The sequence below is a fragment of the Bos javanicus genome, chromosome 15 (assembly GCF_032452875.1).
Source record: "Bos javanicus breed banteng chromosome 15, ARS-OSU_banteng_1.0, whole genome shotgun sequence".
NCBI lineage: Eukaryota > Metazoa > Chordata > Mammalia > Artiodactyla > Bovidae > Bos > Bos javanicus.
Genome location: NC_083882.1, coordinates 22,060,682 through 22,086,903, shown reverse-complemented (window position 1 = coordinate 22,086,903; position 26,222 = coordinate 22,060,682). Strand labels below are relative to the sequence as shown.

General features: G+C 41.2%; 1 protein-coding gene across 4 annotated transcripts in view; it reads right to left on the bottom strand.

The window, feature by feature from the left end:
• SIK2 (salt inducible kinase 2) overlaps positions 1–26,222 on the bottom strand; it is a 129,866-nt gene that overhangs the window by 13,154 nt on the left and 90,490 nt on the right. For all 4 annotated transcript variants that reach the window (XR_009741087.1, XM_061440260.1, XM_061440262.1 and 1 more), the window contains exons 5-9: positions 14,989–15,113; positions 14,439–14,562; positions 12,855–13,075; positions 10,935–11,087; positions 3,507–3,671 (exon numbers count right to left, since the gene is read on the bottom strand). Coding sequence is in view for 3 of the 4 variants with exons in the window: in XM_061440260.1 (XP_061296244.1) it covers positions 3,507–3,671; positions 10,935–11,087; positions 12,855–13,075; positions 14,439–14,562; positions 14,989–15,113 (788 nt within the window). In the remaining variant the exon portion in view is untranslated. The remainder of the gene's footprint in view (positions 1–3,506; positions 3,672–10,934; positions 11,088–12,854; positions 13,076–14,438; positions 14,563–14,988; positions 15,114–26,222) is intronic.

Below are 26,222 nucleotides of genomic sequence, written 5' to 3'. Positions count from 1 at the left end.
AAGGCAGTTGTTAAATATAACCCATGCTTTCAAACATGATTTCATGGTATGGAAAAAAAATGCCCATGATATATTATGTAAAAGCAGGTTTGAAATTATATATAATAGAATAAGATTTTGTTTTAACAAGACTACCTACGTGCTGAGTCACCCTATACTCATCCACCCACCCACCCATCTATCTATCCATCTATAACATACTCTAAGGAAACATGTCAAAAATGGGCTTACCTTTGTTTTGGGTAGGGGGATTATGAGTAAGTTAATTTTTTCCTTTATCCCTCTCTGAATTTTCTGTGTGTGATTCTGATTGATATTTTTTTCATTATAAACTTAAAAATTCAAATTCAGAGGAATTTCTCCCCTTGACTAAGTCTTAGAGGTTAAAACTATTAAAGGTTTTGACGATCTTTTTTAGACTCTGTCTCATGTGTGCTACCTTTATAATTAAAATATTAAAAATGTCAATAGATGTGGAACAGCTCTACTTCACAGTTTCACAGTTTCCTTCCACTCTCCAGCTATGAAGATGGTAACTTGGAAAATCCTTTTATTATAACCTCTAATAAAATGTTAAAAGTATCTGTGCGTGTGTGTGGGTAAAGTCCATTATCCCCCAGAAACTCTCAAAAAAGAAAGACTAACCCTTTAGGCTTGCTCTGCCCCCTCTATGGGCCTCTGTGCTTCCCAGGGGTCGTGGTGACTGCTCAGAGTTGGATGACTGTCTCAGAAAGGTGCTATCTTTTGCAGTAATCCCAAACCCATGTTTCCACACAGACTCCCTGAAGGATTTTACTGACAGTTTTAAGTTGAAGTTGAAAACTTCTGGAAGGGAAAGAGGTGAAACCTCTGAGAGGCTCAGTACCTGCCACCAACTGCGAGCAGAAATGACGGAGCAACACATCAGTTACTCGGCATCTTCGAGACGACAAACAGGCACTGGAGTGAGGGGTACGAAGCCAGACCAGCGACAAAGGGCCGGTATCTCTGTCGGAAGGTTTTGCGTGTGCGCTTATTTATGGGCCCAGAGAGAGAGGTGCTAGGGAGGCGAGAGGCACAGAGAGCACCGCTGACATAAATGAAACGCTCCACAAATAAGACAGCAGAAGGCTACGGCCTGGCCAGGCGCCAGGGTGGCCCTGTCAGTGTGGGTGGCCAGTTCCAGCGTGGCATTGCTCTTCCTACAAATGCAAATATGCCATCTAGCTTCTGTCTATATCTTTCACAAAATCATTCATTTCCTGTCTGTTTCCTGGTTACGGTAACAATCACAAGCTTTAAAAATAGCCTGCCCTATATAATACGGCAGACAGTGCCCAATCTGTGTTTCGGGCCTGATGCCCTTACAGCCAAGCTTTCAGCACACTGCATTTTAATTTTTTCAAGGGAATTAGATTTTAAAAATAAATGAATCATGTTGTCCCAATTTATGTCTAAATTTCCGGGTGGGAATGTAACAGCAGTTTATGAGGATCTGAACATGCTAGGCAACCGCAGGCAGAGGAAACAGACCGTCCACAGGAAGTGGCCTTGTCCTCAGGGACACGGACGCTAACTCCTCGTGGTCGGGAACCCAGCTTAACACCTGCTTATGGCAGCCTAGCTTCAGGCTGTCTTGATTACGCTCTAGCTGAACTCATTACTTACCTTCCGAATCAGCTCTACCTCTGTTTCAGAAAATGGCATTCACCTTCCTGATCCTCAAGGCTCATAATGCTGTCCTTGGTTTGGACTTCTAACAGTCTATCAATTTTATCTGTGCAATCTCGTTTATACCCTCGCCTCTTGTCCAGTTTCACGGGAACCATGTAGCTCAGTCTCTTATCAATCTCCCCTGGCACACGCTCTAACCTTCCACTGTCCTTAATCTCTCCCACTCAAGGCAGGCTATGGACATTTCCAAGATTATTTCTGAAGTACAACATGGATCATGGTGCTTCCTTATCAAAAAATCTTCAGTTGTTTCCTGGAGAAATCCATCTGAGAAAAACTCTCCTGATAATACTGAAACATGTCCCCATGCTGAGAGCCTCAGACTAGAGAGAGTCTATCCCTTGGCTTTGCCATTCAAGGCAGGCTATTTGTCTTTATTTTGTACGATTCCCCTTCACAGGCCCACTCCCTCAGCCATGCTGAGCTCTGGCTCTGACCTGTAGGGACGGGGCTTTCCTGACATTTCCCCTCCACTGAGAGAGCCAGCACACCCTCATTTCCATCCGTCCTGATTTTGTCTCTTAATTCCCAGCTCTGACAGTTAAATCAAAGACATTACTGATCAAACTGGAACTGTCTCCTAGTCTTGCAGCATTTTAACCTTTGTCTCTTTAAGGGACCAATTAGGTATCAATTTATTCAGTTCTCGGCATCACTGCCGTTAGTTATGCATCATGTCTCTTCTGCTAGACTACAGACTTTGAGGCAGAATTAATGTCTGAGTCATCTTTTTATTACCTAATGAGGCTAAAAGACAGGAAACCAATATTTATTGAGTATCTACAATTTGCCTAGAATCTCATACGCATTCTCTAAATTAATCCTCACAACAGTCTCATAAAGTTGGTTTCCTTGTTTTACAAGACAGAATGTAAGTTCAAAGAAATCAGTCACTTTGTCCAAGTTCACACAGCTAGAGAAGAAATGAGTCTATTTTAAACATACTCTAAGACCTGCCCATTAATGTGATCTTCAGTATATCACTTGATGCTAAGTATATAAAACAAATAATAAGTGGAATAAATATCTACTGGGCTTCCCAGCTGGCTCAGTGCTAAAGAATCTGCCTACCAAGCCCAAGACCAGGGTTTGATCCCTGGGTCGGGTAGATCCCCTGGAGAAGGAAATGGCATCCCACTCCACTATTCTGGCCTGGGAAATGCCATGGACAGAGAAGCCTGGCGGGCTACAGTCCAGGGGGTCACAAAGGAGTCAGGACATGACTTAGCAACTAAACAACAGCAAACACCCATTAAATGAGAGAAGCCATCATCTTCCACATACTAAAAGCCAACTTTATACAGCACGCCAGAATAAACTTATCTCCTTTAGGTATGTTCAAACTGGACACAAAGAGATATTTAGTTGAACAAAAAAGGCTCATTATTTTGTAGCTGCAGCACATGCAGAGGAGGGGCCATAGTAACAGGCAAAGCCCAAGTCAGCACAATAGTTACGTTTTTGTTTTCAGAATTGCAGTTGGCTTAAAAAAATTCAAAACCTATGAGGGATCTAGAGCTTGTGAGAAGAGACTGGTTAAGGAAACAGAAGGAAGAAAGATTCTGAAAAGTACACATGAGCTCTGACGAGTTACATAATCATGGTGAAGACAAGATGGAGAGGGAGCCGAGGTCGTCTCTGGACACGTTTCTCAGGTCTTCTGCACAAAAACAACACTCCTGAGCGCCTTGAGGAAATGACAAAGTTCAGCTAAGCCAAAGTACAATGTCTGCAGACCAAGCTGCCGGCTCCAGCCAACCCGCAAGCTCGGAGTCTCTCAAACACGTCTGTACCTTTGGAGTGTCGACACACTCTTCCTCCATGAACGCTGCCTCTGCCTGACAGCCAGACGTGGGAAACGCGAAGGCGTCCACGGTGGATGCCTGTGGGAGGAGGGCAGATCGCATCGCTCGCACGCTGGGTGAATGCACGGTCACCGGGAGCCCCACAGTCTGTGCCTGTAAATAGGGCAAGAATGGAAAGTTCGGGAACATTAATCCTCTCTCTATATACATAAATGTACAAATCCCTTGAAATACGACAATTCTTCCTGGTGCAATGAAAGGATAAACACTGATTTGTTGGAAACTCCAGAAAATGTGTGATGAAGTATGTACAGGTATAGGTATCCATCTGAAGCAGCCTCTGCCACCATTCTGAGACAGGTCGTACAGAAGTTCACTCCTGTTCCCACGGCGAGGTGCATAACTTTCACAGATATGACAAGAAAGCTAGTCTTTTCAAGGAAGGTAAGGATGTTCTTTTTTTTTTCCAATTCAACAAACATGGATCATCCGTATCCTTAAATATATTACTCCAGAAAGAGACAAAGAAGCATAGAACAGTCCCAGTCTCAGGGAGCAGGAGCTCAAAATGGAACCAGAGATAGATACGCACACAACCAACTGTAACAAAAAGTACACTGCAATAAGGGCTATCTACCTGCATCTTTTTTTTTTTTTTTGGTGGTATGGGGTGAGATGGTACATATTTCTTGGCAAGGATGTGTGTGAAGAGGAAGAAGAGAGAAGCAGCAGCTACTTGGCCAGGGCAGGAATTTCCTTCTCTGAAGGAGACTGCAGACTGAACACAGCCTGCTTGTCCAGCAGAAACAGAGATGCTTACTGCTGAGCAAGTTATGTTCATGAAGTCAGCCGGCTCTAGAAAGTCCATTCTCCATGTCTCCTCCATTAAACCCTCTAAGTAAACAAGTATTACAAACTCTTCCTTTGAAAAATCATTTAAAGAAGATTTTCCTTAATGGTATGGAATGACTGGGAAGATGACACTGTTGGGTAATCCTTTCCTCCCCATCTCTTTAAAACTGGCAGAATAATTTCTTAGATCTCTTTTGAACATAACAGACATTGCAAAACATAGGAAGGAACAATCATCACACCGGTTTCTAAAAGGCAGAGGAACGGCCTATATTTTTTCCTGCCATTATCGCTTCAGGAGATACAGGATGGTGAAAATGAAAAGGAACAGAATGGTATGATGCTAGCTTTTCCTTTCCCAAGACCTGGGTTTGATTTCTGGCTCCATCACTTACTAATTGTGTGAACTTAATCAGTTACCTAAACTCTTTTAATCTTATTTTCTTCACCTCCTAAAAAGGGCATAATATCTACTACACAGTGAAGTTAGGATTGTAACAGGCAACGTGTAAAGTCCTTCACTCAGTAATGTTGATTCCTCCTTCCTCCTTCTTTCTGAAGTCTTAGAATGATGACACAATTTAATATAGGAATCAGACTGCAAAATGAATATACACTTCTGTTCTCAGATACTACCTAATGGTTCTCAGTTAAAATTTCAGACTGATGGTTTTCAATAAAGCAGGGTATGTTAGAAATATACTTTATCCTTGACTATACTTTGAATATAGAGTATGCTTTATATTCCAATGTTAACATCATTAGATATACTGCATGAAATAAAGAATAAAATATAGCAATAGTAAAGTGTTGGTATTATACGGATGCTAAAAAAAAAGTAAGAAAATGCACTATATACATAAAGATAAAGAAATAGCTTTTCTTCTACCACTGCTCCTCAGGTCACTTTTGAAACTAAATATTCCCACCCCCCCACCCCCCGCCCCTTTCCAGCATTACTCATTTAAATTAACTGTTTTAGCTACAATGTAAAAATTAAACTTCCTAATAAAGTCTATTTGATATATTCTTCCTGCTCTTATCCTTGTCTTTTCAATCGAAGGATAAAGCTAAACTTTTGATTTCTGTTTCCTAAATTTACTTGACTGCTCCTTATTAGGGCAAAGCATTACCTAGAGACGCTGCGCTGGAAATGAGAACCCAACATGACAACTAGGGTCGGGTGTGCTTCTCACTTCCTTCCTCTTATTAGCTGTGACTTTTTAAATGGCAGGATTGTGCTGGGCCAGATCAAGCATAGCACGTTTCTTGGCAACTTTCACATCCAACCTGGACTACAACAGCTTACCGTGAACTTGGTAAAGGCAGAGACATAAGACATTTTATTGTGACAATCACTTCATAGGAAATACAATGACAGATTTAGAGGTCTGCTTTTTAGGATTCTTAGAATCATGGAATTAAATAAATCTTTTTGGTACAAATTACAGTATAAGTATTCAAACAGCATGCCCAACACTAAGAAGTGAACTAAATAATATGTTGTTATAATAAATAGATGGTTGACTAATATCCCAAACAAGCAGATAGTACCCGTTTCTTCAAGAGTGGCCATAAACACGACTGGCACATGAAAAGATGCTTGACATCATTCATTATTAGAGAAATGCAAATGAAAACTACCAAGAGATACCACCTCATAGTGGTCAGAACTGGCTGTCATTAAAAAGTCTTCTCTGGTGGCTCAGACAGTAAAGAATCTGCCTGCAATGCAGGAGAGCAGGGTTTGATCCCTGGATCAGGAAGATCCCTTGGAGAAGGAAATGGCAACCCACTCCAGTATTCTTGCCTGCAAATCCCATGGACAGAGGGGCCTGGTGGGCTACAGTCCATAACTGTTGCAGAGTTGGACACGACCGAGCGACTAACACAAACAAAAAGTCTACAAATAAATGCTGGAGAGAGTGCAGAGAAAAAGGAATCATCATATACTATTGGTGGGAGAGTAAGCTGGTGCAGCCACGATGGAAAAGTGTGGAAGTTCCTCAGAAAACTAAACACAGTATTACCATGCTGCTACTGCTGCTGCTAAGTCGCTTCAGTCGTGTCCGACTCTGTGTGACCCCATAGACGGCAGCCCACCAGGCTCCCCCGTCCCTGGAATTCTCCAGGCAAGAACACTGGAGTGGGTTGCCATTTTCTTCTCCAATGCATGAAAGTGAAAAGTGAAAGTGAAGTCGCTCAGTCATGTCCGACTCCTAGTGATCCCATGGACTGCATCTATGGGATTTTCCAGGCAAGAGTACTGGAGTGGGGTGCCATGGCCTTCTCCTAGTATTACCATATGATCCCACAATCTCACTTCTGGGTGTATATCCAAAAAAGAAAAAAAACAAACAAACTACTAATTCAAAAAGATACACACACCTCTATGTTCACAGCAGCACCACATACAACAGCCAAGACATGGAGACAATCTAAATGTCCACTGACAGACAAATGGATAAAGAAGATGTGGTACATACACACAGTGGAATACTACTCAGCCATAAAAAGAGTGAAATAATGCCATGTGCAGCAACGTGGATGCGACTGGAGATGATCACGATAAAGTGAAGTGAGCTAGAAAGAGGAAGAAAACACCATGTGACATCCTTACACGTGGAATCTAAGACATGGCACACATGAAGCCACCGAGGAAACGGAGAGAGGCTCACGGACGCACAGAACAGACTTGCGGTTATTGTGGGAGAGGGGTTTGCAGGAGGGCTGGACTGGGAGTTTGCAGACAGCAGATGCAAACTTACATTCAGAATGGATAAACAACAAGGGAACTGGGTTCAATATCCTAGGATAAACCACAGTGGAAAGGAATATATGTGTATAACTGAGTCACTTTTCTGTATAGCAGAAATTAACACAACACTGTAAGTCAATTATACTTTAATAAAAAATTTTAAAAAAGAGTGGTCATAAATAATAACCACGTCCACTAACTGCAATAACTTTTTAGATCACATATTTATTAACTGGAATCTCTTCTTCTGATTTTATGCTTTCCAGCACCATTAAAATGAAAATGCTTTTTCCTATCAGAAAAAATCTTTAGTGCTCCTGAAGGACAGCTGAAAACCTAGTAGAGAGAATTCACAATAAAAAGGCAACCAGTCCATTCTGAAGGAGATCAGCCCTGGGATTTCTTTGGAAGGAATGATGCTAAAGCTGAAACTCCAGTACTTTGGCCACCTCATGCGAAGAGTTGACTCATTGGAAAAGACTCTGATGCTGGGAGGGATTGGGGGCAGGAGGAGAAGGGGACGACAGAGGATGAGATGGCTGGATGGCATCACTGACTTGATGGACGTGAGTCTGAGTGAACTCTGGGAGTTGGTGATGGACAGGGAGGCCTGGCGTGCTATGATTCATGGGGTCGTAAAGAGTCGGACACGACTGAGCAACTGATCTGATCTGACAGTCAATTAGATGTCATGTTTCCTGCATACTATGTGGCAAATATAAGAACTCTCAATCCATCTAAGATGGGAATCTCACTGTTTTCTAAGTAGTAATCATGGGCTATTTATCACTACACCATAAATTCCCAGAGACTTGTTTTCTGGGCACCTATGAAACCGGGAGGGCTGGCACTGTCTGGCACGTAAGTGTTCTATCTGAACTGAACCGCTGGAATCAATTAACCAATTTCATCTTTGTAGGAAACTTGTGAAGTAAGTAGGTACTGCTGTTTCCATTCTATAGTTAAGGACACTGGGGCTCAGAGATGCTGACTTGCTGACGTCACTCAGCTCAGTATGGAGCCCAAGCTCTGCCTGACTGCACTGCTCATGTGACCTCTGCATGGGATCCTGTGACCTCCCTGGTTCCTATCGCTCCATCAAGTAATACGTGATCTGCCACTTCTTTAAAAAGAGAGCAGAACATCAAAGAATTCAAGGGGATAGGCTCTATTAAAACTTAAAGCATATTTATATTCACAAAAACAGAGAAATCTATTTTTTAACAAGTGCAACAATAAACATGAGAACCCCAGTCTCATAGGAAAGGGAGAACTTCAACCCAGTGCCTGCTGCTCAGCACTCAGACGGGACTCATACTCTTTAGATACATTTCAAGTCACAGGAAATAGCTTTCTATGATAATTTAGGTCAATGTATACAATGAAAAGAACTCATGGGGTGCTCTTTAATAAAAAGTAATTATCAAATAGAAGAAGCTATGCTAATACATCTGAACCTCAAGCCAAATGAAATACAACTTGAGATCTAAGGAACTTGCGTCAAATTTAACTGTGAAAAGGAAATCATGTGCAGTAACAGACGTGTGTGCTTGGCGGGATCGTTTATGTAACCCTCACTTGTGTAACATCTCAGAAGAACAGAGGCCTGGGAGGGCAGCTGCTCAGTGTGGGGCTTCCCTGCTACTTATTTTTCTGCTGCAGCATTTTCAAGAGGGAAGGGTCACCTCCATTTTCCTTTTGCTGCCCCAAATTTGGAATTCTCATTTTGTCACCCCCTCTATCTTGAAAGCAATACTGCTCCACTTTGAAGGATTACAAGTGCTCAGAGATACTTCAACCCAAATATCTGGAACTTTGGCGATACATTATTTTACTCACGTTAGTCTCAATATTCACATTATTTGAGATATTGAAGTATGTATAAGAAAGCATATCATTTGCCTATTAAAATCAAGAAGATTTCAATTTCCTTGGGTTTCTTTTTCACATACTCTGGAGAAGTCAATGCAAGATTCTATTATAATTCTATAAATTTTGCAGGACTGCCAAACAAGAAATACAAAGTGAAACCTCTTTTGTTCTTACTCCCTCTTTAAATACGGTACTCACAGAAGTAGATGGAAATCCTGAAAGATCGTGTGAATGATCTGTACAGGCTATCTCCCAGTTCTCCTTAGCGCCAGCCTCTCTCTGGGGACTCAGGTCCATTCTTCCCCATCAGCTGAGTCGCCACCACTGTGACTCCCTCAGCCTTGGGCTCAACAATGGAGCCGCCTCTCCTTGTCCCTTCCTCCCCAACATTATTTATTACTTATCACTGATTATTTATTACTATATGCTGAACAATTATTTACTAATGTAAATGTCCCAGCATCTTATAATTATTCCCATTTTAAAGCTTGAGAAACTGAGGCACAGAAAGACCTCAGGTAACTTTTTTAAGGTGCACAGTAGGAGATGGCAGAATCTGGGATGTGCTCCAGAGCCCACCATGCTGGGCTGCCTCTCCAGACCAGGGCTGAGTTCAGCCAGGGCCCACCTGGGACAGCTCCTTACGCGTGCCCTTCCTGCCTACTTCCACTGGCACCATGTTAGTTTGGTCGTCAGTATTTCGCATCAACTATAATCATCTAATAGCGCTCGCCAAATTTCTTCTCTCCCCTATCCAGTCTGTCCTTCACAATGTTAGCAGATTGCTTAGCTTAAAGTACAATATAGTTTTATCACTTTTTTTGCTTAATAGTCTTCAGCAGTTCCTCATTTCTTCCTGAATTATTAGTAAACCGAAGCTGAAGCACCAATACTTTGGCCACCTGATGAGAAAAGCCGACTCATTAGCAAACACCCTGATGCTGGGAAAGATTGAGGGCAGGAGGAGAAGGGGACGGCAGAGGATGAGATGGCTGGATGGCATCACCGAGTCAACAGACGTGAGTTTGAGCAAGCTCTGGGAGATGGTGAAGGACAAGGAAGCCTGGAGTGCTGCAGTCCACGGGGTCGCAGAGAGTTGGACACAACTGAGTGACTGAATAACAACTCTGTCCTTTACCTTGGCATTCAATCCCTTCACAGCATGGCTTCAACTTAACCACTCCAACTCTTTCATTTCCCTATTCTTCAGTTCAAGTGAATTAACTGGAACAAGTCTATACTGGCCCACTTGAGTACTTCTGGTCACACTGCTTCTGTCTACGTGTGATGCCTCTAGCTGCTGCCTCTCCTGAACAGCTGTGAGGCTCTATCTTAAATGCCATCTCTCCCACAAAGCCTTGCCCGATCAGATGTATCTCTCTCCCCTTTGCCCTTTTTCTAAAAAACGTTCTATGACACATCTACACAAGTTCAAAATGATGACATTCATAGCATCTTCTAAATTTTGCCTTTTCATTATTTTTGAAGGATTGCTATTCATGATGTTGTCTTATTTTGCTTCTATAATGTAATGACTCTGAGGGCACATTTATACATCCTGAGGGCACGTTTTATACATCTTCTTCCCTGTAGTGCCTAATAAGTGAAGCTTTCACAGTAAATCTGCAATAAAAATTTATTAAATGAAATTGAATGTATAGACTAGTTACATTAATTCTCAACATAAATGAATGATTTTAAAAAAAGAGAGAAGCCTCTTAAAGAAAAAAAAAACTGTCTGAAATAAAATTAAACCCTTACAAATAGGAAGATGGTAAAGTTTTTGAGAGCCTAGTAAACGACAGACAGAAACTTTACCGAGAAACAAGGTGTAGAGGATGAAATCCTAGCCCTTTGTACTACGCCACGGAAAACGTGTCAAACGTCTGAACAGGCACACGCACCGATAAGACTATTGGCTAATAGGGCGTTACCTTGGCAACTGTTTGTTCGGCGATGGTGCTAGGCCGACGCTGGCGGGCATCAAGTCTCTGCTCCACAGGAAAACTGCTCCTGTGTGATTTCAGGCGCTCCACCAACAAGTAATAAATGGCAGCAAAGTGGTTATAGCTCTTGTTCTGCAAAGCCTGCAAGAGAAAACAAGTACCAAAGGCGGAGAACCATAAAAACCAATTCAGTCCAATTCAGTGATTTACACCTTTCTAAAAAAGAGGGAAAAGCACAACACTATAAATCAACTAATCTTCAATAAAATGAAAACCCTAAGGGAATATATGTACACCTATGGCTGATTCATGTTGAGGTTTGACAGAAAACAGCAAATTTCTGTAAAGCAATTATCCAATAAAAAAATAAATTAAAAAACAGAATGCAAGGAGTCTGGCTAAAATAAGTAAATAAATAAATAAAAAAGGGAGGGAAGAGATCATGTGTTCTTAAAAAAAACAACAACAACAAAAAAAAGAGTAACAAGCAAAGTCTGCCTCAAAATGAAAGGTATTCCAGAATTCAGAAGAGAAGACAGATAACTTCATTAATTGTATAAAGGGTGATACCTCTGAATGACTTGACTGGTCCTTTTACATTAATTGGATCCATTTATTTTTCTGCATTCAGAGAAAACGCCATCATTGTCTCATGCAGCGTTCCCCAACGCTGTCACTGTGGTCCCATCTCATGGCTGTAACTAGGCTGTAAGGCTGGTTAGCAACCTGAGCCCACAGGCTCTAATTCCACAGCCTCGACACAAGCCCAAGGCACTGCCAACCCTGAGGTCAATGATTAAAGTCTTTGGGGAAATTTCTGGTGATTATTTTGGGCTGGAGAATGACGTTTGGACGCTAGGTTGAGAGACGCTGTGTCTCCATTCTTAGGTAATTTTTTCCTCTTGTTTTTGCAGTCCCACCCTCGTGAAACCTTGAAAATAAAGTTGCTTCCCAATTTTTCACATCCCTAGCTGGCCAGCTCTCCAACGACGCTATTGAAAAAGAAAAACAGCGGCTCCTTTGGCTTCTAATTCCACGTGACAGGCTGCATAGGTGCTGTGCAGTGCAGCTCGTGTGCAGAGCAGCGGCAGCAAACATCACCGGCCAAGGGAACTGCGCTCACAGCTGCCGTCACGGGCAAGGACAGAGACCTCGCTGAGCGCGTGGTGGGCAAAGGCAGGGCAGCGTGGTTTCACTTATGGCAACAGCGACGCAAAGGCAGCACGGGCCACAGTACTCTGTCTTCACCGGGGCGCATTTTATATTCTTGTTATGCTTCATTCTTAAAAATACTGTTTTTGACTGCTGTGGAGGTATTAAAAATATGTATATCCTATGAATATGCTAACTATTAAAGGACAGAAATAAAGCTGATGAGCAATTTCCCAGGTTCTTGACCTTCTCAGGTCTATGACCCATAAAACTTCCAAATCAGGAATCCACCTGTTGTTGCCTTCTGAGTTTCTTCAGCTCACATCTAAATCCCACTGGTTTTCCTAAACCTGCTGTCTTCCCTTCTTCCTTTATGTTTAGCTCTCGCCTTGTTCTGTATCTGCACACTTAACATCCCATATAAACTAGCTTATTACCTATAAGAGTTTATGTTTCATCTTAGAAGAAACTTTCTACTTTTTATTTGCTAAGCTTCCATCACTGTCTTTCCTCAAACATACATAACACTTCCTTTTGAATTTTTTGGCTGATGGGGCAAAGGCAAGAATTTATATATTGATTAAAAGCAAACAAAAATAGAGTGTGATGAAATGTCCAGGAATACTAAACTGCACGCCGAGGTGCTGGTTTGGCCAGAAGACCAGGTTGACAAGTATGAGAATAAAATTTTAAGTTACTAAGTATTGATACAACAGAATCCTGAAATATCTTTAGTCAAATCTCCAATCCCTTTACCTCAATGGTTTTCTGTTGATCTATTCCAAGGCCGTGCATTAATCGCAGAACCTGCTCATTAAACTCCCCGATGGACGGCTCGTTTTCTTGCTCTTGTGGATAGAGAACAGGCCTCTGAACGGGAACTTCCACAAGCATCCACTTATGCTCCTTGATTTGCGCTATGGTCAGCCGTTTGGCCGGGTCCAGGACCAACATCCTTCGAATAAGGTGCTCACAATCTACAGAAAACACAGTGTTACGGAAGTCATGTGATTCTCCTTGCACTTTGGCGTATTTACCTGACTCGTGACTTTGTACAGTGGTGATAATCTTTGTATCCTCCACAGGGCCCACTGGAAAGCAGAAGGTCAAATGAGTAAATAAAACCTGAAAGCTATTTGTATTCGTCAAGTTCACACGATGCATGGTGACCCATGAAATTAACCATCTCCGTGAATGAATACTTAAGAAAAACAGGAGGGTGTAGGTCTATTCAAATCTGTACTAAACGAACCTTTCTATTGAATTTCTCAATTGAAAATATCTAGACACAGACTTAGATTTCCACTAAAGAAAGAGAAAAAAAAAGTCTTTTTCCTAGAACAAGCAAATAGCAATGGATCCTTCCGGTCACTTCTGAGGCTGATATACTAAGGTTGTGTGAGGCAAGAGCCCTCCAAGGGACTGTTGCTATTCTCCATATCAGTGCAACTGAGGAAAATGTAGGTGAAACAGCAGTTACTTCTGATGACATTAGGTAAACTGTACTGCTGCAATTCTGGGCTCTTGCTTATCCTCTGAGCTGACAGCACCCTCTTTACTACCCCGCATAAGCTAACCTTCCATCACGAGTTAAGTGCCAGGCACCATGCTAAGAGCTCTACACAGATGAATTTAATTAATACCTCAACACCCCTGTTAGCAACTATTGTTACTTCCATTTTATAGAGTGAGGAAACTGAAGCATAGAAATATAACTTGCCAAGGTCAGACCGCCAGTAAGTGGTGGACTCAGGATTAAACCAGGTGGTCTGGCTCCAAAATCTACTTTCTTAAGTACTAGAACATTACTTCTGTTACTAGGAACTGCTAAGTTAAGGATGATAACCAAAATCTAAACTGAGTGAACGTAACTGCTGCCTATGCAGCAACTCAGTACAAGACTGGAAGGGATTATAGCACTTCATCTTAATTCAGTTGTTTTGCTAGTTGGTTTTAAGTTTAAATAAAAAGCTTAATTTTGTAACCTCCCACCAGAAGATATGGGAAAATCCATTTCATACTTAAGAGTGACATGGTTGTAAATCTGCATCTACAAAGTGCCTCTCAAAGGCTAAAATAAACACGTAGGACACTCACAGACGAGGGCAAACGGGAAGATTTACTGTTCTTAATCTGGGACACTTTCTGTTCCAGTTACAAGTAGGAAGGCTGGAATTTCTCTCACCTACATGGAGGGGGTTGCTTATTTCTATGACTTTTAAAGTGATTCGGTCACTTTATTTAGCACCCAAACTCTTAGAAAAAGAGAAGCCTTTCTTTAGGCATTCATTTTCAGAAAAAATTCTGTAAAGCACAATTTTAAGATAAACAGGTTGTTACCTTCTGACATGAAATATGGAATCCGGAATCTTCCTTCTAAAACTCTCTGCCTCAAAATTGGAAGAGTTGGTCCATCAAATGGTAGAGCTCCACAGACAAGAACGTAAAGAACCACTCCCATGCTCTGTGGAAGAAAATAAGGCTGTCATTTTTCTACTGAGAACTTTGAACGCGCTTTGTTTTCCTAAAATATCCTCAAGCTCTTAAAATTATACGGACTGAAAATTCTTGTTTGAATTTACTACTGTCTCAGAAAAAAACAAAAAAGCTGGAATGCTGACTACTGCAATAAAGCATCCTATAATAAATACCAAAAGAACTAAACTTAATCATTTTGATTACTAAACTTTAAATCACTGTTGATATTAGGATGGTAACATCTTCCCCTAGAAATTCTTTCCTAGAATCTTTACGCTGACTAATTACAGGCCAGTGGACAGGAAAAGTATGAACTACTATCTATGTGTTAGGTACCAAGAGCTTCAAAATGGGCCAGCGTACCCAGTATTATCATGATAGATGCATTTAACACAGCAAAGCAAAGAAATACCCAAATATCCAGCTGTGGTCCTTCATACTGCTGCCCTTCAAAGACTTCTGGGGCTGCATAAGGGGGGCTGCCACACCACGTTGCCAGCAGTTCACCACTTTTAAAGAAATTTCCAAAACCGAAATCTAGTGGGATGGAAATAAACGTTACTTTCATCTATGCTCTCAAACTATACTGAATTTCTCATACTAATTTTATAATACGCTGTATCGACAATACCACTACTAATTCACTCTGTGAGCATGGGGTGGCATGTAACTTGTGGTGTTTCCTTAGCATTCAGCACTGCTACTGCTGCTGCTGCTAAGTCACTTCAGTCGTGTCTGACTCTGTGCGACCCCACAGACGGCAGCCCACCAGGCTCCCCCGTCCCTGGGATTCTCCAGGCAAGAACACTGGAGTGGGTTGCCATTTCTTTCTCCAATGCATGAAAGTGAAAAGTGAAAGGGAAGTCGCTCAGTCGTGTCCGACCCTCAGTGACCCCATGGACTGCAGCCTTCCAGGCTCCTCCATCCATGGGATTTTCCAGGCAGGAGTACTGGAGTGGGCATTCAGCACAATGAATAGCAAATATTAAGCATTCAATAAATATTTCTTGAATGAATGTGTTAATGAATTAAGTTTTCTTCTCAAAGAGAATGAGTGAGAAACTGGAAAAAGGACTTTAAATCATTTATTTTTAAGGCTGAAAAGAAAAATTCCACTGTTAAGGACAACCAGCTTGAATTTGCTAATTTTAGAATTTCAATGACTCCATGATTAAGAGCTCTTGAGCTTATACAGTCTCTAAAGAAAGAAACAAATAAGTAAAACTCTAAGATATTTACCTAAACACAACCAAGGGACTGGCTGCTCTCATAGCCATTACTCCAAGGTAGCAAGAGAACCTTTTAAGGCAACTGAGGACAGTGTTTCCTAAGTAACAACTCTATGAAGTGTTGGCTCCCACATCCTGAATAGACAGATACTCATCTGAATAGCTCATTAACATGTGATGGCTCTGCGGCTCGACCACAGGCCACTTATCATCATTATCACTTATTTACTCATCTATGTAATGTGGTGGCATTATACTTCTCAACAGTTAATGGCCTTCCCCTTATGATATCAGTCACACCAAATCTGCAGCTTTGATATATAGCATGCACTCTGGAAGCACTGTGGCCTTCAATACACATGACAGTTACCACGGAAGACAAACGCAGTGAGCACTCTGGTGTAAATGCAAGCTTGTGACCTTTTGCTAAGCCCTCACACAGTTCCGTGTTCTCAGCCGAGGAACAAACTCCTGTTATTTTGTAAGTTACAGCCATACTCTTTATGCTGCAACAGACTCCTGACTGAAGGACACATCTTAGTGATAAGAACTGGCTCTCCTCTGGCCAGTGTCTGCACTGCAGGGTGAGCTTTCAGAGGTGCCCCCAGGGGCTGAAGCAAGTCTCCTGCATCAGACTGACTGTGGGACACAGGCTGTCTTCCTGAGCCTCAAGCTCCACAGCTGTAACACAGCAACATGTGTAGCCAGCAGGCTGCTGTGCAGATCCAGTAAGTTAACAGAAACTCACACTCTACTCACACCTTGAGACTATGGTGCACTTCTCTATTTATTTTTATTTTTGGTTGTGCTGGATCTCGGATGCTTGTGCTTGGGCTTTCTCTAGTTGCAGGGAGGGGGGTCTACTCTCTGGTTGCGGTGCGTGGGTTTCTCATTGCGGTGACTTCTCTTATTGCAGAGCACAGGTTCTAGGGCGTGAGGGCTTCAGTAGCTGTCTAGTAATTAAAGTTATTTAACTTTCCTGAATCTTTCTTTCTGTACCTATAAGTGTGGGGATAATTTGCCTACCCAGATAGGATGCTATGAGGAGTAAATGAGATTAGGAACGTAAGATTCTTGATTCCTGGAGCACAGTAGATGTGAAGTGTTAGCTCCCTTCTCCTGAAGTGAAGCCATCATTACCAATGACTGCCCTTCACAGAAATGGCTCCTGAGAAAATACACTGGGAGGGTAAACAAGGTGAGGAGAGGGAGTTTCCTGGTGGTCCAATGGCTAAGACTCCAGGCTCCCAGTGCAGGAAGGCCTGGGTTCAATCCCTGGTCGGAGAACTGGATTCCGAATGATGCAACTGAAAGACTCCGTGTGCTGCAGTGAAGATGGAGGATTCCACATGCCTCAGTGAGACTTGGCACAATCAAATAAATAAGCAAACAAATAAATACTAGAAAGAAAAACAGCTAAATACTAAAAAGAAAAAAGAAGCTTAAGGGTTCAGAAGAGAAAAGATGGTGCACGTGGGGAGAGGGACGGTGTGTCTAAAGCTGGAGGAACAGTGGTGTGGCCCATCCTTGGTGTCCAGAAACGCAAGGCAACGAGAATGCCGCCCTCCATCACGTGCCTACAGTTCAGTCCTACACTTGGCTTTCCAAACTGACTGTCAGAGAGGTCTTATCTTCTCAGCTCACTCCAAACCTAACAATTCACACCCCATCACAATCCATGTATTCATATTGACAGGTGTTTCTCATTTTCTAAAAAACTACACTCAAACCAGCCAAAGACAAGACGGTCAAATAATATCTAAAGAGGAAGATGTTAATTTCAGTCACATGGAGAAGCACAAGAAGCTCTGGGATGTGTGTTTGGAGATCCTGAAATAGGTCCAATAATTGCTGTCCTTTAAACCATAATCACAGGATGAGTTTCAGCACATGTAAGTTGAGGATACTCTCCAAATAGCACTGTAACATTTTAATGTCTCAAAGAGCCATTCTCATCCCCTTCAATCTGAAACCCTTCCCCCCTATCCCGCCCCGACTCCCTTTGAGTTTAAGTAGAACAAACTCAAAGAGGGACTTGCCTTGGACTCCCCTCCTCACAGCACCCACACTGGACGCTTCACTGGCAGGAAGACAGAAAAACTAGGAGAGCACCAGGGCGCCTATGGTGGCCTAGACTCAACCTCGGCTGTACCCATTTGGGAAAAGAAAGCTGCCTGCTACCTTAGAAGAAGAGGAGTGCTACACCCATGTCACCTCTGTTCCTGCAGGTAGCTGAAGAAAGCGGGAACTTGAGCCTGCAGGACATTCAAAGAGGCACCGCAACACTATCAGGTGCGTCAGAATTACTATGATAGCATTTAGGTGGGTGTTGTCTATACCCTGTCAAAGCATTAAATATTTAATTTGTAATCATGTGATCTATGGGTTAAGGAAGGCTTTGCTGCTGCTGCTAAGTCGCTTCAGTCGTGTCCGACTCTGTGCGACCCCATAGACGGCAGCCCACCAGGCTTCCCCATCCCTGGGATTCTCCAGGCAAGAACACTGGAGTGGGTTGCCATTTCCTTCTCCAATGCATGAAAGTGAAAAGTGAAAGGGAAGTCGCTCAGTTGTGTCCGACTCTTAGCGACCCCATGGACTGCAGCCTACCAGGCTCCTCCATCCATGGGATTTTCCAGGCAAGAGTACTGGAGTGGGGTGCCATTGCCTTCTCCAAGGAAGGCTTTGGAGTCAGGCAAATCTTGGGTTTTCCGCTTAGCTGTGTGATCTTGGGCACATTACTTGATTTCTCAGAGTCCTGGTTTCCTTACTTGCAGAATAGAGACAATGTCTATGCTCCACAAAGTGACTATGAGCAATATATAATGAGTATATGTAGATATGTACACTTAAAGTAGATAATATATAATGCTTTAGGTATGCTATTGAAACACAGCAGGTGCTCAATAAACAGTAGCCGCTGAGTAAGCTACTCAATTCGAGGGAAGAATAGCAATTCTTTCTGTTTTACTTATCTGTCTTCCCTATCAGACTAAACTCCTTGAGAGTGCAGAAAGCGGACTGCAACCCCAGACTCAGCACACTGACAGCCACTCAGTGAAGGACTGCTGAATGAATATGTTGTCATCGTCTCTTTAAAAAGTGCCAGAAGCTGATCTAAGCTTTCCTAAGATGATTTCTTCTTAATAACCCCATAAGGTATCCTTATTCTAGGAGGAAGTGAGGGTAGGATGTTAAGGATCTTGCTAGAAATTATACTAAGCTGCAGGCTTGCAAGAGGAACCAAATCTGACTACAGAGCATTCACTGTTAACCACCTTTGTGTCCTTCTCTGGCCCAGTGACATGTAGCTATTTTTTGAACAAGTTAATAATTATCAGGCAATGGGAAGACACTTAAAAGTCTTTTTATTTCTTACTGGAATCTGGACAACTTGCTTTGTTCACAGTCTGCAGCTTTCTGCTTAAAGGCATATAGTGAAATAAGGGGTGAGCAAGAGGGATGAAATATGAAAACAGCAGAGCTATGCAGGATTTTTTATCATTATTTATTCATATGGAATGGGTTAATGTTTCAACACATCAAATTCTTTCCTTCATCAAACATCTGAGTGCATACATGTGTCAACCATTCTACAAACAAAGAAAGATAGTCTCCCAACAATAGCGAAAAATCAAGGACCCCACATTATTACCTGACTTTTGAAGAGCATTATGAACAGTCATGTGGGCATTCCTCTCTAAACCAGACCCAGACCCAACCCCTGTCCTGCTGGAAAGGAAACCTCCTTTTAGTTTAAGGTCTAGTTTAATGTGTTCTCTGATGCTCTGATCTGCAAGTGAATACTTCAAAGATGGCTGCTATTTCCTCAGACTTTTTTTTTGATTCTTGTTTCTCTGTCATAGAATGTATGCCATGTTATGATGGATTCGTTTTGATATTATTTAACTTTTAATTCTGAAATAAATTTAGATTTACTGAAGAGTGGCCACAATAAAGTAAGAACTCCCTCTGTCCTTCATGCAACTCCCCCCTCCAGTATTAACATTCCATATAACTATAAATAATCAAAACCAAGGATAACACCGATGCAGCACTGTTAATTAAAACATGGACTTCATTAAGATTTCCCCAGTGTTTTCACTAACGTCCCTTCTCAGTGCAGGATTCCACACTGCACTTAGTTGTCATGACTTCTTCGTTGCTGTTTGGTTGCTAAGTCGTGTCCGACTCTGCCCATGGACTGTAGTCTGCCAGGCTTGGTCTTCTCTAATTTGCAACATCTCCTCAGACTTTCCTTGTCTGTCTCGACTGTGACCAGGGCAGGTCACATATTTTGTAGACTGTCTCTCAGTCTGGGTTTGCCAAGTGTTTTCTCACGATTAGATTAAGATGATTACTTTTGGAGAAGAACATCACAGCTGCTGCTGCTGCTAAGTCGCTTCAGTTGTTTTCCGACTCTGTGCAACCCCATAGACGGCAGCTCACCAGGCTTCCCCATCCCTGGGATTCTCCAGGCAAGAACACTGGAGTGGGTTGCCATTTCCTTCTCCAATGAATCAAAGTGAAAAGTGAAAGGGAAGTCGCTCAGCCGTGTCCAACTCTTAGCGACCCCATGGACTGCAGCCTACCAGGCTCCTCCATCCATGGGATTTTCCAGGCAAGAGTACTGGAGTGGGGTGCCATTGCCTTCTCCAAGAACATCACAGAGGTGATGTATTCTTCTCAGGGCTTCATATCAGGGGGAGCAGGTATTATGCCTTAATGACAAGTGGGGTTAATCTTGATCTCTTAAGGTGGTATCTGCTGGGTTACCCCATTATAAAATTATTTTTCTCTTTGAAATTAATAAATATTTTAGAGAAGATACATTGGCACTATATATACCCTTTTCTCCTTAAACGTTCACCTACTAGTTTAGCACTCATTGGCAGGTCTTGACTGTAGCAATGATCACTGTGGTGGTCTAATGGGAAGCTTTTGTTTCCTGTATTCCTTCTACAGTATTAATCACAACTCTTCAAGAGTTGTCCCTTCTTCCCCTCTTATTTATTTATTGGTTAGATCATTTCTTTATTTTTTACAACACTGTCATAATATGTTCATCATAAGTATTTATTTTATTCTTTGGATTATAATTTAATACTGAAAGAAGAAAGCTAAAGTTTAATAGCTCAGTCATGTTCAACTCTTTGCAACCTCATGGACTGTAGCCTGCCAGGCTCCTCTGTCCATGAAATTCTCCAGGCAAGGATACTGGAGTGGATTGCCATTCTCTTCTTCAGGGGATCTTCCCAACTCAAGGATCGAACCTGGGTCTCCCGCATTGCAGGCAGATTCCTTACCATCTGAGACACCTTCTGATGCTTAAATAGTTCCAACTTTGGCCACTAGGAGATAATTCAGGTTGGCTTCTGTATCCTTTCAACATGCCCCCATCTTTTAAAATTTTCTTTTTATTTTAAGTATTTCCTTATCTTTTGGTACCAGAAGATGTTCCAGGCTCATCTTGTACTTTCCTGTCCCATCCCAGGAATCAACCACTTTTCCAAGGAGCCCTGATTTCTTTTACAGAGAAATGGTATTCAAGAACCAAGACTAAGATCTTGATGTACTCACTGCAGCTGGGCTGTCATCAAACAGAAGAAATATATGTATGAATGCTTATTGGTGTACACACACCCACACCCTATATTTGTGTTGATTCCTTTCTATATATATATGTATTAAAAAGAAATGTTAACCTTTGAGTTCATATTGATACTTCTTACTCCAATTCAGGGTTCAGACTAGCATTATTTTGATATTATTTTTATTCATACTTGATTGACTAAACAACTCAACAAAATTTTGAAGGTATAAAGTTTTTTTCCTTGAGGTAATTTGTTATTTGTGTGGGAGTAATTGCTTGAACTCTCACTCATAACATACATTGAATGTTATGAGTGAGATTTTCAACATTTTCAACATTTCCTGAGCATAGCAGGGAAAAGACACACTTTCTCAAAGAACTCTTAGCTTCAAAATTTTAAGATATGAAAGCATGTTCAGGATGGGAAACACAAGTATACCTGTGGTGGATTAATTTCGATATTTGGCAAAACTAATACAATATTGTAAAGTTTAAAAAGAAAATAAAATTAAAAAAAAAAAGAAAGCATAAGTTTTTGAAGCAAAATGACAACTAGTCTTTCAACATGGCGTATGAGTTATAATCAAATCCAAACATCATTTAAATCTTGCCTACTTTGGACTAAGCATTACACACTTGGTATTTTTCTATATATTATCTCAATCATGAATGTCCTTACCTTACAAAGGGGGAAACTGAAGCTGAAAGTGGTTAACTGAGTTGCCCAAACTATTTACAAGTGGCTTAACCAGTATTCAAATACAAGTCCTTTGAACTCCAAGCCAGGTGGGTTTTTTTGTTTTTTATTTTTAACTGTATCACCATCACTCTTCAAAGAAGTTTAATACAACTTAAAAATGGAGGTAAGGCTATTATAAAACGTGGGGAAAATCCTTTACATTGTATGGAGATGACAGATTTTCTAATTTATCCCTCTGATAGCAGAACTTGACAAGTGAGGGCTTTCTCATCTCTGCAATATTGATGCTTTGTTAAAAGCATCCTTAACAAGTGAATGGGAATAATTAGGATGTTTACAAGGCAAATCTCAAATATACACCTACATTCATTTTAGAAATCCATATTTATTTTAAGAATGCATGACATGTTAAAATAGACACATCTTGTCCTTTTCATATGAAGATGATTTATGGCATCTTATACTCTGAGGCATATACTCCAAGGTTTTACTGTGACGTTAGCTTTGGGATTTCCTGCTATATCCATATTTTCTCACTTGATTTACATGTCACATAAAATGTCAATAAAGAAAGCATTTGGGGTAGAGTTTCTAACTACAGAGCAGATTAATTACTGTTGACTAGTTCGCTTGGAAATCAACTTGGCTTCACAAGCTGAGTCCTCTGTTTGTTTATTATCTAACCACTAACAGACCATGGATGTATTTGAAAACAGTATTAGAACTGCTATTATTGTTTTCTGCTTTATATTTTTAAAGTGATTGATTGACCCAAATCTTCCTGATAAGAAAAATCAACTATTATTACTCTTATCACTAAGTTACATAAATTATCAGTGCCCAAACACCATTAGCAAAGGGCTAATGTTTTAGGAATAACAAGGCCTTACAAAGAGTAAGCAACCTGACATCTGGTCCCATCACTTCATGGCAAATAGATGAGGAAACAGTGGAAACACTGACAGACTTTATTTTTGGGGGCTCCAAAATCACTGCAGATGGTGACTGCAGCCATGAAATTTAAAGACGCTTGCTCCTTGGAAGAAAGGTTATGACCAACTTAGGCAGCATATTAAAAAGCAGAGACGTTACTTTGCCAACAAAGGTCCGTCTAGTCAAAGCTTTGGTTTCTCCAGTAGTCATGTACAGATGTTAGAGTTGGACTATAAAGAAAGCTGAGAGCGGAAGAATTGATGCTTTTGAACTGTGGTGTTGGAGAAGACTCTTGAGAGTCCCTTGGACTGCAAGGCGATCCAACCAGTCCATCCTAAAGGAAATCAGTCCTGAATATTCTTTAGAAAGACTGATGCTGAAGCTGAAACTCCAATACTTTGGCCACCTGATGCGAAGAACTGACTCATTTAAAAAGACCCCAACGCTGGGAATGATTGAAGGTGGGAGGAGAAGGGGATGACAGAGGGTGAGACAGTTGGATGGCATCACAGACTCAATGGACATGAATTTGAATAAGCTCTGGGGGCTGGTGATGGACGTGGAAGCCTGGCATGCTACAGTCCATGGGGTCGCAAAGAGTCAGACACGACTAAGTGACTGAACTGAACAAAGAGTAAATAAGCTGATCCTGATGATTACTGTCTGATGGGAACAAAGCACATTAGCGAATACTGTCAGAGTGAAACAGATCAAATATTAGCATGCATACAAATCACCTGGGGAACCGCTGAAATGCGGTTCTGATTCAGTAGGCCTGGGGTAGGGGAGTTCGAGAGTCTGCAGTCCTAACAGGCTCCAAAGTGATGCTCATGCTGGTCCCCTGACCACTCTTCCAGTAGTCAGGACATAAAGAATAAAACAGAGGTCGTGAAAAAGATACAGAAGATGTTGAACAGCTTGTCACTGTTTATTGTTGTGAAATAGAATTACTAAATATTTTCAGGATTTACTATTTACATGACAAAGACTAAATAGAAGTCATTAGGTAAACTATTTCAAGTCATTTTTTTTAAAAAAGAAAAAAGTAACCAAGACATTGAAAACCAGTCTTCAGGCTAAGAAAAAAGTAAATGATTTCCAGGAATCAACACAACCCAGGCAACTTTTAATCTCCAATAGTGTGTTATAATGTCTAATTTATAATTTTAAAAATCCTCCTACAGAGAAGCAGATGGCTTTCGTGTTAAATTTATCCTTGTTTCTAAAATTGCCAGTAGAATTCAGATATCCAGTCTTGCTGAAGAGTTACATGTCTTTTGCAGTTATTATAATAGGAGAGAAGAAGACAATTATGAGGAAATGAAAGCTGACAAATGAAAAGTAGCAGAGTGTGGAGCCAGAGCTGACCCACTGCACAAACTGAATGCCAATCAGCCATCACTGACGTCAATGCGTATTTTGTTGCCCACTGGCAAGAGAAGGCCAGCTGCACAGTTTACTGCCAAACATCAGTCACCTCCTCCCTACCTGACAGGAGGACACAAGAACAATCATCACAGCTGACGTGAAATGTGATCCTGCTGACCAGGGTGAGGCATCTGTTTGTCCAGTGAGAGAGTTTAGTGAGCTGAGAGGTGAATTAAACGCTCTTCCTCAGCCCAAAATGGAGTGAGGAGGAGGAAGGAGATGAAGAGGGGAGAAATAAGACAAAAGGAAACAGAAGCCTTTGAGCCACCTTCCATGTTCCAGGCTTAATGCCTGGCCAGGGCTAAGCAGGCTTGAAGGATAAAGACAAGGTCTCACTCTGTTTGCTGATGCAAAGCTCTCTGCACATTTTACATAATACTAGTGGCAGGAGGATAACAAATGGAAGACTTTTAATAAATATTTTACTAACAAAACCTGTTTCAGCCTATCCCACCCTTTTTTGGTTCCAGGGCAGAAAACTAGAATTATATATACAGAAATCTGATCTCCAGTTCTTCCAGTAAGCAGGAAGATTGCTAGAAGCAATCATGAGAGATGATGGGCTACTTATAGATTACAGGTCAGTTCAGAAAGGAAGTATTCCTCTTGGGCTAACGACAAGAGACCTGTGATGCACAGGTTAGATTTATTAGGCTTATTACACACAACTAATTACACGGAAGGTCCCTCTTAGAAAAATATATTAATTTGCATCAAGCAGAAACAATTTAGAATATAAATGATAAACTTTCCTTGTACCTCTGAGATTTGTATTGATAAGACTAAGTCTTGGTAATTAAAAAGACATGGTGCAGGGTTGTATGGCTATCAATTTTTAAGATTTGTTTTCACACGGAATCAATTATACATTGAATACAAATACCTTTTACTGTTTACATGGTGCCAGGAATTTTAATTAACAATTTATTTAACAAACACTTAACTAGCACTAACTATGTACCAGGCACTGTTCTTAGAAGTGTGCAAACATTAACTAATAACCACTATGAGATATGAACTTCCATCACTCCCTTTTAACTGATAAAGAAACTGAGGACAGAGAGATTAAGGAACATGTCCAAGGTCACGGAGCTAGTAAAGTGCAGAGCCAGGGTTCAAACCCAGGTAGCCTGGCTCCAGAGCCCATAATCTTACCTACGAGCTCCCTGTGTCTAACATTATCACTAATCCTTACAATGTTCCTGACAAACAGATTAATCTCTGTTTAATAGATTTGGAAACCTAGGCTTGGTGAAGTTAAATAATCAGCCCAAGATCACACAGCTACTAAATGGCACAGCTAGAATTTGCACCAGTACCGTCTGATATCAAACTCCACATTCTTTGTGTGACGCCTTGTCTGACTTCTGATTATTTTTTGAAAACTTTCTCTGAGTGATTCATACACATTAATGCTTATCTAAGTATTCATTGTAAGCATTTCAGATTAGGAAAGTTGAAAAATAGCATGGAGGAAACAGTACTGCAATTATTAAAACTAATGAAAGCCAAAATTTCTTTGCATTCTGCCTGATTCTGAATGTCTCAACACTCGTATTCTGTGAAGGGTGGAGGTCTCATAATGGAGGTGATGAGCATATACAGGTGTGGGTGAATCCAAGGCTCACCAGTACCTGAAGTCTTTTACCCATTAGAGGAGCACAAAAGAGAATCTGATTTGAAAGCCAAGATTCTGTATTTATTAAAATAAAGCATGTTTGATACTTCCATTCCATTTTCTGTCTTAGAGGCAAATATTTTAATTT